Genomic DNA, 13,035 nt, shown 5'->3' with positions numbered 1-13,035 from the left:
GATCATTTTACATATCTTTGCCCAAAAAGTAGTATAAAATTGTGTATTCTGGGAATGTCTCATGGATTGTTTTGAAAGAAATGGCAGGCTAGGCACAAGATCATGCAGAAACCATGAACTCAGCCCTTGACCTTCAGTTGCATATCAAGTCTGTCCCTGACCTTTTGTTATGTTGTCATGTGTGTCCGGTATCTGGAGGACTTCTGGGTACTAAATTTAGACTTTTCTGAATACGAGCTCAAGTTTTTCGATACTGTCCATGTCTCATCATGTTTTTGATTTTGGTTTCCCTAGCCCCAAGGAAATAATAAAACCCTATGCTTTTAAACAGCAGACCCCTACTGGTCAATCCATTGGTAGAGGTCATGAGGACCAGGATTACTAGAGCAGAAAATTCATCTGAACGGATGCTTTGTGTGTGGGAAGACAGACTTTAAATTGTGCAATTAAAAACTGTAGAAAAGAAATAAAAAGACCTTTATTTTCTTTTTTTCTACCTTGCTAATATGCTATATTACATATTCCCCCAGGTTTATGAGAAAAAGTTGTATTAGGCTAACTGCACATTTTCAGTGAATGAATCTGAAGACACAAGAGTGTGACATCGCAGTTTAGCTGAACCTTTGTGCTTGTGTAATTATGATATACTGTATAATAGAACAGGAAATCTGAAAATTAGTATTTTGACACTTTGTGATGTAGCAAAATAAGGACATTAAAGTGGAAATCAAAGCAAATTTGGTTTCCTCTCCGTGCATTTTTTTTGTATATGAAATCACTGTGCCTTACCTTTTACGTTACAATAAAATGGGACAATTTATACACTCTTGGTAGAAACAGACTACAGAATCTCTGCTATCAGGATCACATAAAAGTTAATGTACATTGAATATCGGTAAAGAAACCTCTAGAGCCCATGTAACCATGGTTTTAATAATATTCCTTTATAACTTGCTTAATTTGAGCATACTACTGCCTAAGGGTAAATCAGGGCAAGTCTGATCTCAACCTAAAGCGGAGTTCCACCTAAAACCAAAAAAAATACATAAAAATACCCCCGGGACAGTCAGGTCTAGTGCATTCCACAATGGATAGCCTCTGAACTGTCCCGGGTTGCACTTACCTGCAAGAAGAAATACTTACCTTGAAAATGTCTTGTCCAGCGCTGCCATCTCAAGTGTGGGCAGCTTGAAGCCAGTGCGATCCTCTTCTGCGTCCTCTTCGGTCCCACGATGCACTGCGCCGGCCCCGCCGTCACTTCCGGGGGTGCAGTGTCATCCCTGCACAGCTTCTGGGCATGCCCAGAAGCGGTTTAGCAAGGTATGACACGGCGCCTGCACCGGAAATGACGTCGGGGTCGGTGCAGGTGCATTGATTCCTGGGAGAGATGACGTTCAGCTCCCAGGAATCATTGCAAGCCAGGAAGTGACGACTCGCCGTGGCCGTCGAGGGGAGGAAGAGGAAGTAAGGTAAGTACATTATCTTCTAAACAAGGTAAGTAAAAAAAAAAAAAAATTGCGATTATCCATTTGTTTTTCAGGTGACCCCGGGCATGAAGATGGACGGAACTTGCATTTTAGGGTGGAACTCCACTTTAAGACATACAGTTTAACCTTGTGAAATAAAGAATAGAATGTAATAACTCCTTGTGTGGTGTTCCATGTGATTAACTCATTTTACCACCTTGGTGACCGCTCTTCCTGGCTGCAGGTGCATGCTGTGCACATTTGTAGAACTGTATGCTGCAATTTGGGAACTGAGAGTCAAATGTGTTGTTGGTTCGGTTTGGCCTGTCTGATCTTTGAGTGAAGATTTGAGATGGAAATGCATGCCCTGGCAGACTAGAAATGAGACAGGAAAATAATTGGGTCATCAGTTCAAATCCTAACCACAGCACTACCTGCCTGGAGTTTTCCATGTGCCTACGTGGGTTTCCTCCCACATTCCAAAGACATACGGTAAGGTTAACTGGCTTCTATCTAAATTGGCCCTATTATGTGTATGTTTGAATGTGAGCTAGGGACCTTAGATTGTAGGCTCCTTGAGCGCATGGACTAGTGTGAATGTACAATATATACAGTACAGGTAAATTGACAGTGCTGTATGGGTACCAGAGATAAATGCACTGCACCATATGTTATATAAAAGAATCCTTAGCTAAAATTCTTGCCGAACTTGCCAGTAATGGTATTAAGTCTCTCATCAGTGCTTATTGTGGTAGAATGAACTAAGATGGAACACTATCAAAAGTTCAGAACATTCAACTAATTTTATTGATGTCTTCAATCTGGAAAGGATTTGTAAGGACCACTGTATATAGGATATTGGAATTAATTAACCTGTTCTGGATGGCCACCGCATATTTACTGTGGCAGCCTGGCCCTTTTGCGCGAAATGACGTAGGGCTACGTTGGCCGCACTGCCAATGGCTCGCCCCCATTTGGCAGCGGTGACTCCAATGCACGGGGCAGGCGGCTCCTATTGCCGCCTGCCATCGGCAATTGCTCCCCGGTGAGAGAGAAGGACAGGCAGCTGTTGTAAACACAGCTGACCGTTCTTCTCTCTGGAATTATCACAGACCTCCTGTGATCCTTAGATAAGCCCTGCCCCCCATACAGTTAGAATCACTCCCCTAGGCTCACATTTAACCCATTGATCACCCACAGGGTTAACCCCTTTCCTGCCAGTGTCATTATTACAGTAACAGTGCATATTTTTAGCACTGATTACTGTAGTAATGTCACTGGTCCCCCCAAAAGTGTCAAAAATGTCAGTCAGGGATCCGATCTGTCCACAGCAATGTCGCAGTCCTGCTCAAAATCACAGATCGCCGTCATAACTAGTAAAAAAATAGATATCGTAGATGCGATAACTTTTGCGCAAACCAATCAAAATACGCTTATTTGTGGGGAAAAAAAGGACATCAATTTTATTTGTGTACAGTGTTGCACGACCGTGCAATTGTCCGTTAAAGTAACGCAGTGCCGAATCGCAAAATATGGCCTGGTCATTAAGGGGGAACATTTTGCGGTCCAGAAGTGGTTAAAGTCCCTTTGTGCTTTGATTTTTTTTCTTCCATACCATTTAAAGGAAATGCATGGCTGAAGCATAGAAAACTCATCCCACTTGCATATTGTACATCTATGTACAGTAGATGGTGTCCAGGTTTGAGCCATTGGTAATATTAATAGCAACACATCTTTTTTGCATACTTTTTTGTTTAACCAGTAATTCATAAGTTTAGGAGGAAATTACATATTTTAATCAAATTATCTGTTAATAGAGAAACATTTACCAATGACATATGTTGTTACCTGCTGTTGATCTTTGAGACCATGTTTTAGTATTATTATACTTACTGAGTTTTGAAAAGGAGAAGCGCATTGAACTGGGGAATTCAAATGAAAGAAAAGAAATCGCTTTGAAAAATGTTCATGCGAATACAAAGAGAAAGGATATACTAGATATATTTTGTGAGCATTACATGAAACCTTGTAATGATATTAAAAAGACAGAGCCTATGGTAATGTTTTCCTAAAATGTTCAAATACTCTTAGTTCAAAGTACAGGTAAATTCAATCATGAGATACTATTATCTCAAAAGTATCCTTTAAGTATCCTTCAGAGCAGGCCAATTAATTTTTGATACACTACGCAGGTGCCATAGAATGTACAAGGCTGAAGTTTTGTTCCATGTTCATGGCTCCCCCTGCTGGTAATTATGATACAAAACTCACTAATGTTTGGGAAAAAGGTGACAGATCTGTGCATTGTTCCTCATATCGGAGGAAGCCAGCACAGAAAAAGTCAAAGCTGGGCTTTCTTTTTAGAAAGCCTAACATCTTATTAGACTTCTTCCAGAGCCCTGAAAGTGAGAGTTTCAACATCCTACTGTATCCAACTTTAGTTCCTGTGGTCAACTACTCAGTTTTTGGTTGGGACACAGCATTCCCAGTAAAAAAAAAACCCGAACAAAACAGGCATTCAAGAGGCAATGCTGCCATCTTCTAAATGCCTGTTTCTTGCGTGTGCACCAATCTGTAAAAAGTGATAAACCACAGAAAGACACAGTTGTAGACAACCCCTAAATGTGAGGTAAAAATAGGCATTGTGCCCTTTTGTTTTTCGGCTGCATATGTGAAAGTCTAACTTTGAGCATTTTCAGAAAGTGATTATAGCAGTTCTTTTGTAACAAAGCTGTCAACTTATAAAAGCAAAAATTATCCCTACAGGCCCTTTCAGACAGGCATTAAGCTTACCACCCTCTAAAAAGTGATCCATTGTGGAAAGCTTCTTCTCAGAGGGTGGTCTAGCAGCAGCTTTTTTAGATTCCAAAAAAGACATGTACTCACATAAAATCAACATGCAGCCCATCCGTATGGCATAGGGTCCGCAACTACCTCGTTCACGGTGCTCGCCTGGGATCAGCGTGCGTCCCAACCGCCGGATATGCGTTCCTAGCCTCGGGATCGTTCAGACGGAAGTGATGTGGTCACGTTCGACGCGTTTCGTCACACTGACGTCATCTGGAGAAGCCTTCTCCAGATGATGTTGATTTTATGTGAGTACATGTCTTTTTTGGAATCTAAATAAAAGTTTTAAAGGCAATCCTGCACTATCGGAGGCTTCTGTTTTTCCCCTTTTTCATATACCCGGGAATTGTACTGGAGCTCTCTCCCTGATGCTTTAACCCCTATGTGTACCGGAGCAAGGAGTGGATACGAGTGGTAATAGGAAGGATAGGACGGAACCAGATTGCCGGTGTATGGGAGCGATCCCTGTTATCGACCCGCCATTTACCCCTGTAGGGGTACGGACATCCGGTAAGCACAGGACCCCAGGAGAGGGGGAGCACCCTATCTTCCGACCACTCACTGCACTCCCGGCTTCATAGAAAAAAAGAGCACCTTACTCCATCCTTATATGGACTATAGAACTTTATGATTTCTGTACCAGCTCTGATTGCACTATTTTTGGACAATTTTAAAATACACAGAACCTGCTTTTTGAGCCTTTGAATTTATATGGTTCTCACTTTCACAATTTATATAGTTATTTGCACGGCTGCACTTATTTATTTACTAGTGTTTATATTGTCACCAGTGTGGGATGCACATAGTTCACCCACTTATTTATTTTCATTGCTTATGAGTATGCAGTTGCACTTTATTGAATAGATGGTTATGACTATTCGGAATGCACCTTATTTAGTTTGATTAGTGCACTATATTTATTTTTTAGCACCTTTGCACACTAACTCTCTATATCACCATAATTTATTAATACTCTCTTTATATGCTTTTATATTTTTATACCTACATTTACATATATTTGCATATTTATGTTGAGTCTCAATAAGTTAATTAGGTATTGAACACATTTATTCATTTATTGATTTGGTATCAGCACATAGTGCTAACTTTACACACATATTACACACCCATTGTGTTTTTATATCCTATTACTTATATAGTTCTCATTCCCACATACATTCTATGTGCATTTGCATGTGTTGAACTTGGTCTTGAACTATAGGAGCCTAACCCAGATTTCCCATTAACCTACTTTCCTGGCAGCGCCAATCACTTCCCTAATGGGGATGATCGAACTTTTAAAAAGTTTGGTTCGACCAGAACACCCGAACTTCCCGAAAGTTCGGTCTGGATTCCAGAACCCCATTGAAATCAATGGGACCCGAAATTCGGTAATCAAAAAACACAATTTTGAAGCCCTAAAACCCAATAAATGCCCCTAAAACGTGCCTAGGGTTCTGGATCATGCCCCAGGGACTATTAATCACACACAAAATTGTCGTTTTTGATAGACAATTATTGAAAAAATTATTGAAAAAAAAAATGAGATTTCTTTGGATTTAGTGAAGTTTCAGCTCTGTAGCATGTCCAGAACCAGAAAAAAAAGATAGTTTGTCTTAGAATTGCAGTAGAGCAGGGATATGGCTCCGCTATTTTCACACCTGGCCGTTTTTGTTGCAGGCGTTTATTGGGCTTTTTTGTGGACGTCTTTGGTGGCAGGCATGACATCTGAACTTCTGTGTGTGTGTGTATATATATACCCCTATACAGAAGTTCAGATGTTATGCCTGCCTCCAAAGACGCCCAAAAAATACACCTGCCACAACTTCTGTATAGGGATAAATATACACACACACATGTATGTATATATACACATAAATACAGTAGGTGTGAAAGTAGCGGAGGCCTATGCCTGCGCTAATGAAATTATTTGCAGGCATAGGGCTCCGCTCCTATCACACCTATATGTGTGTATGTGTATAAATACGTATATATGTGTGTGTGTGTGTATATATACCCCTATAAAAGAAGTTCAGATGTTATGCCTGCCTCCAAAGACGCCTAAAAAATGCCCAAAAAAACGCCTGCAACAACACACCTGGGCGTTTTTTTTGGGCATTTTCTGGGCGTCTTTGGAGGCAGGCATAACATCTGAACTCCTGCATAGGGGTATATATATATATATATATATATATACACATATACACACACACACACATGTATGTATATATACACATACACATACACACATATAGGTGTGATAGGAGCGGAGCCCTATGCCTGCAAATAATTTCATTAGGAGCGGAGCCCTATGCCTGCGCTATCACACCTATATGTGTGTATGTGTATAAATACATATATGTGTGTGTGTATATATACCCCTATGCAGAAGTTCAGATGTTATGCCTGCCTCCAAAGACGCCCAGAAAATGCCCATAAAAATGCCTGCAACAAAAACGCCCAGGTGTGTTGTTGCAGGCATTTTTTTGGCATCTTTGGAGGCAGGCATAACATCTCAACTTCTGTATAGGGTTATATATACACACACACACATATATATATGTATTTATACACATACACACATATAGGTGTGATAGGAGCGGAGCCCTATGCCTGCAAATAATTTCATTAGCGCAGGCATAGGGTTCTGCTACTTTCACACCTATATGTGTGTATGTGTATATATACATACATACATACATACATGTGTGTGTATATATACCCTTACACAGAAGTTCAGATGTCATGCCTGCCTCCAAAGACGTCCACAAAAAAGCCCAATAAAAACGCCTGAAACAAAAACGGCCAGGTGTAAAAGTAGCGGAGCCACTACCCTGCTCTACTGCAATTCTAATACAAACAATCTTTTTTCTATGGCGGTCACCCTGACATGGTAGAGTTTGGTCACCCTGCCATAGCAGTCAGAGTCAGTATACCCTACACTACGGTCACCCTGACACTTAACACTTTCCCTACAGAAACTAGATTGTTGAATCTAACTATAGTGGAAAATAGTACCCTAACTACACTAGATATCCCTTTCCTCACACTAATAATTGCTAAATGACACGTTTGAAGCAGGAGTAACAGAACTGCTTCCACTCTCTTCCACAGCCCTGTATTAAAGTGCTAGAGATTTGGGCTATCTTATATACTGGGGGCGTATTCACTACTGATTGGCCTCTGGACCCCCTAGTCACTCCAATCACATTCCTAGCATCCTCCTGCCCCCTCAATTGGCTTTTACTGATGGTTCTGGTCCAATCACGGGCTTTTAAAGCCCAGTTCCTGTCCCATTACATTTTGGTCGGTTCTGGTTGCCGAATTCCGAACTTTTTCCGCAAAAAGTTCGGAATTCGGCTGAATTTCGAACAGTCAAATGTTCGGGTCGAACCGATGGTCGACCTGAACCGTTCGATCATCCCTAGTGAACAACACTGTCAGGCTGTAATGTTAGAATTCCAGTGGTGGTGGTGATGGGCAGTAAATCCGAGGTTCAGGTGCCTCTTTTTACCTTCCCCTGGCCGCCAGGGTGAAAGAGCCCTATCGACTGAGATCTATACTTCAGCACACTCAGCTAACCCCTCAGTATCCATGCCATCAGTGAGATCTATACAGCACACACAGCTCATTCCCAGGTATCCATTTCAGCAGGGAGATCTATACTTCAGAACATACAGCTCATTCCCAGGTATCCATGCCACCAGTGAGATCTATAATTCAGCACACACAGCTCATTCCCTGGTATCAATGCCACCAGTGAGATCTATAATTCAGCACACACAGCTCATTCCCTGGTATCCATTTCAGCAGTGAGATCTATACTTTAGCACACAGCGCATTCCCTGGTATCCATGCCACCAATGAGATCTATACTTCAGCACATACAGCTCATTCCCTGGTATCCATGCCACTAGTGAGATCTATACATCAGCACACACAGCTCATTCCCCGGTATCCATGCCACTAGTGAGATCTATACTTCAGCACACACAGCTCATTCCCCGGTATCCATTTCAGTAATGAGATCTATACTTCAATCACACACAACTCATTCCCTGGTATCCATGCCACCAGTGAGATCTATACGTCAGCACACAGCTCATTCCCTGGTATCCATGACACCAGTGAGATCTATACTTTAGCACATACAGCTCATTCCCTGGTATTCATGCCACCAATGAGATCTATACTTCAGGACACACAGCTCATTCCCTGGTATCCATGCCACCAATGAGATCTATACTTCAGCACAGACAACTCATTCCCTGGTATCCATGCCACCAATGAGATCTATACTTCAGCACACGCAACTCATTCCCTGGTATTCATGCCACCAATGAGATCTATACTTCAGCACACACAGCTCATTCCCTGTTATCCATGCCACCAGTGAGATCTATACTTCAGCTCATTCCCTGGTATCCATTTTAGCAATGAGATCTATACGTCAATCACACACAACTCCTTCCCTGGTATCCATGCCACCAGTGAGATCTATACGTCAGCACACAGCTCATTCCCTGGTATCCATGACACCAGTGAGGTCTATACTTCAGCACACACAGCTCATTCCCTGGTATTCATGCCACCAGTGAGATCTATACTTCAGCACACACAACTCATTCCCTGGTATTCATGCCACCAATGAGATCTATACTTCAGCACACACAGCTCATTCCCTGGTATCCATAACATTAGTGAGATCTATACGTCAGCACATACATCTCATTCCTTGGTATTCATGCCACCAATGAGATCTATACTTCAGCGCACACAGCTCATTCCCTGGTATCCATGCCACCAGTGAGATCTATACTTCAGCACACACAACTCATTCCCTGGTATTCATGCCACCAATTAGATCTATACTTCAGCACATACAGCTCATTCCCTGGTATCCATTTTAGCAATTAGATCTATACTTCAGCACACACAGCTCATTCCCCGCTGTCAATGCCACCAGTGAGGTCTATACTTCAGCACACACCGCTCATTTCTTGGTATCTATTTCAGCAGTGAGATCTATACTTCAGCAAACACAGAGGTCACTTCCAGGTAACCATACCACCAGTAAGATCTATACTTCAGCACACACAACTCATTCCCCGGTATCCATGCCAGCAGTGAGATCTAACATGGCACACAAAAGCACAAATTGTATCCTCTTAACCTTACCTAAAAAAAATCTTACCCAGTTGTTATAACTATGGAGAGGAGCAAATCCTGACCAATCCCATCCAAAATGGGAAATATTCTGCGCAAACATTAGGTTTAGTTTTAGGAAAAATTAACATGAAAAGGTATTCATGCCAGTATTTTGTTTAATTTGACATTCACAGCATAAGAGTGACTGAGCTGACAATAACAATTACATTACAGAGTTGAATGGGAAATTCTCTGGCCCTGTGGGACATGCTGTGTTTTAGAAGAAGAGCTAATAGAATCAAGGTTAATAGTGCATAATTGTTTAAAATGTTTTTGTATGCTGCAGCATTAACAGGACTCTTCATTGGAAATACCTGTGTCTAATTGTTTAGAGGCGTTGCCTACACACTTTTGATTATCTAGTGTACCTTCTGTCTGTCTGATGCTACTACTGACTATTCTTGGAGTACAAGGTAGGTAGTTATACTTCCAGTATGTCTCATCATATGACTACATAAAACAGCCTCACGTTCCTTTATTAAATAACTTTGTGATCCTAACATAAATATAGTATACATTTAAAGATAGAGACCGCACAAATAAATTGGACCACCTTTTATTAATCATTTATTGTAGTCTCTTAAAGTAGTGGTCATAAGTTTCAGTTTAATTTACAAAATTATTTAAAACACAAAAAACATTTCTAAACTGAATAAAAAAAATTTCATGTTATTCTCTTTCTTGCAGTTGCTCAATTGGAAGCTTGAGTTTTAGAGGATTTCGCAGACGTCTCAAACTTTCTTCGGTCTTAGGAGGAGAAAAAATGTATATTAAAATGTCAGCAGATGTACAGATACAGGATACATAGAGGTGAAATCCTAACCATATGGCCTCGTTCACACTACGCCTAAATTGTCTGCCGTATGCGTTTTTGTCATCCAAAAGAAGCTTAGGGACCAAATTTTGGCTCTGAGCCAGGTGCTATTTTACATGTGCCTTTTGTTGTGCAACAATCATAGCAAAATCTCACAATATTTGGGATGCCATTCAGGACAAATGGCACCCAAGAGCATGCCACGCATTTTTCCGTGATTTGGATTTGCAAGCAGAGTCGTGCCATTTTTGCTCTCGATTCTTATCACCCAAGTATGAACGGGACCTAAAGCATGTTTATGATGGCTAAGATATAACCTGTCAAAGCATAATTCCTGTCGCATGTTAACCCATCAGATTATTTACCATGAAATATTTACCTGCCAAGGGTTTTGTCAAAGTTGGTGGTCTTGCCCAGATCAAACATGTTCCTCCATGTTACACTGATGGCACATCCTCGTAACACAACTGACAATTTACAAGAATGAGGATAAGTTCACCTTTGGGAACATGTTACATGTTCCATCAGTTTTTAGGGTGGACCATGGAACATGTTCCCAACGCTTCAGCTGCTTCCCGACCCCCCCCCCCCCCCACTCTCTGTGAAAGTAGTACGGTAAGAAGTTCCCTGTACTAGCTGTCAGTATTTGAAACCAGCGCAGCCGTGCAAGGGCTCTGCCCACACGGCCGCATCATTTATTCACACAGCTCTATGTGTGAATTAACTACAAGCCCCGGCATGCGGATGTTGGCTTGTAGTTCTCAAAGAACTACCACGGTGCTGAGGAGTGTCGTGGTAGGTTATGGATTCTTCCTGTCAGTGTATCTGCTTGCCCAGATGGGACGTATGGGCACCCAGATACACTGACAGATCTGCAGGAAACCTGCATGGCACCAGCGATCTCCTGATCGCTGGTGCAATGCTTTTTAGGGTCCAAAAAAAGAAATAAAAAAAATGCACATTTTTTTTTATCTGCAAACAAATATGCATATATATATATTATTTTTTTTTTTTAAAGGGAACTTACCCTTTAAAGTTGAAGTAAACCCATATATTTAACAGTTTTAAAAAAAAGTTCAATTTCCAGCACCTGTCTGGAATGTAACTGTCACATTGATAGTTTGGTTGAGAGCACATCCAAACAATCCAATGGCTGGAGTCATAATAGATCACATGTGCAGCATCATGGTAGTTGAAGATTAAACAGAGGACAAGATGGCAGCATCCTTGGATGAAAACTATGGGGGGGTTGCTTCCACTTTAAGAAAGCGCAGTGAAATGCTGAACTTTATATCCAGTGTTTAACATCATTCTGTAGCTAGTAGGAATTCATATATTTTGTAATGTGCCAGGTGGTCCATCTGTTAATATCCATATTTACATACATGGCATTGCTTAGAGCTAACAATTTACTGTTCTTACATTGTCACCAAGGCTGGAAAACTAGGTAGATAGACAGCCAGCTTCCTGTAATTGGTCTTACACTAGTATCAGAATTGTTTTTAAATTTGTGGAGTGCGTAGAAAAAAATTGTTGTTTGTAATAAATCGAATTCAACATGCCATCTGAGCCTCTGCTTGTAAATCATTGCTTTAAATAAAAATATATTTGGAAATGCAAACAAAATCCACCTAATAAATAACTTACATCTGTCCTTTTATTGTATATTTTAGGTAAATGTAGAACCACATCATTGTGATCATACAGTGATTGCTATGTACCTATGTTTGATGACAGTTACCTGATCCAGACAAGCTGGATGATGATGATGTAGAAGGGCAGTCAGGTAATCGCTGGCAAAATGTTCTTATATGTAACATCCACTGGAAATGTTAGAAAACCTAATATAGGCAGAGCTGACAGTATCTGCTAGTGCTGTTTCTTCTCCCATTCCCATTAACATAAACAAGAACATTAAGATGAGCTGAAAATTGAGGGTAATCAATGTATCTTGAGTTTCCGGAGACTTTAATTTTTACCTTATGCTTCTAGTTAATGTAATACAGTTAAAGTCAATACCTCTGCCAGTTCATTCCTCAGCCAATTGTATTTGTCTACATCAAAGTGCTGCTTCTTGGCTCTTTTGTAGAAGAAATGCAGGAACTGACGGTCTCTTGCATCTGGATAAAGATAGTCCTATCGAAGAGAGTCAGTACTGGTTTAAATTTTCAAATAGTCAACAGTCCATAACCGAGTATAACAATGGGTTTATAATCTGAAATCATTTAATGTTATATTTTTTTATTAAAAAACAATATCAATAGTGTAGCGCTTCTCCCATAAAATATAATACAATCACAAAAACAAAAAACTTTAAATCATTAATGCATATCATTAGTGTGCAAAAACTCATACTTGTATGCATGCTCAATTACAGTAGGGAAAATAATTATTTAGTCCCCTGCAGATTTTGTAAGTTTGCCCACAATGAAATGAAGGGTCTATAATTGTAATCATAGGTGTATTTTAAATGCTAGAGACACAATACCAACCGAAAATCCAGAAAACACACAATACAAATGTTATAGATGAGTTGCAGTTCAGTGAGTAAAATAAGTATTTGATCCCCACCAACCAATAATAATTCTTGCTCCCACAGACTGTATGTGCTCATGTGGTACACAGAGGAGTCCTGTGAATTTAGGAAGGTTCTCCTAACGACAACTCTGTATGTGTATAAAAGACACCTGTCCACAGAAC

The 13,035-nt window shown here is 40.6% G+C and overlaps 1 protein-coding gene across 1 annotated transcript in view; it reads right to left on the bottom strand.

Annotated features, from left to right (window-relative positions):
* Nucleotides 1-10,062: 10,062 nt before the first annotated feature.
* MCUB (mitochondrial calcium uniporter dominant negative subunit beta) overlaps nucleotides 10,063-13,035 on the bottom strand; it is a 179,898-nt gene continuing 176,925 nt past the window's right edge. The window contains exons 7-8 of the mRNA XM_082263190.1: nucleotides 12,355-12,471; nucleotides 10,063-10,268 (exon numbers count right to left, since the gene is read on the bottom strand). Coding sequence (XP_082119316.1) covers nucleotides 10,191-10,268; nucleotides 12,355-12,471 — 195 coding nt within the window. The 3' untranslated portion in view covers nucleotides 10,063-10,190. The remainder of the gene's footprint in view (nucleotides 10,269-12,354; nucleotides 12,472-13,035) is intronic.

This window comes from Pelophylax lessonae (assembly GCF_965119305.1).
Source record: "Pelophylax lessonae genome assembly, chromosome: 1".
In the NCBI taxonomy this organism is placed as follows: domain Eukaryota; kingdom Metazoa; phylum Chordata; class Amphibia; order Anura; family Ranidae; genus Pelophylax; species Pelophylax lessonae.
This window is presented reverse-complemented; position numbering and strand designations above follow the sequence as displayed.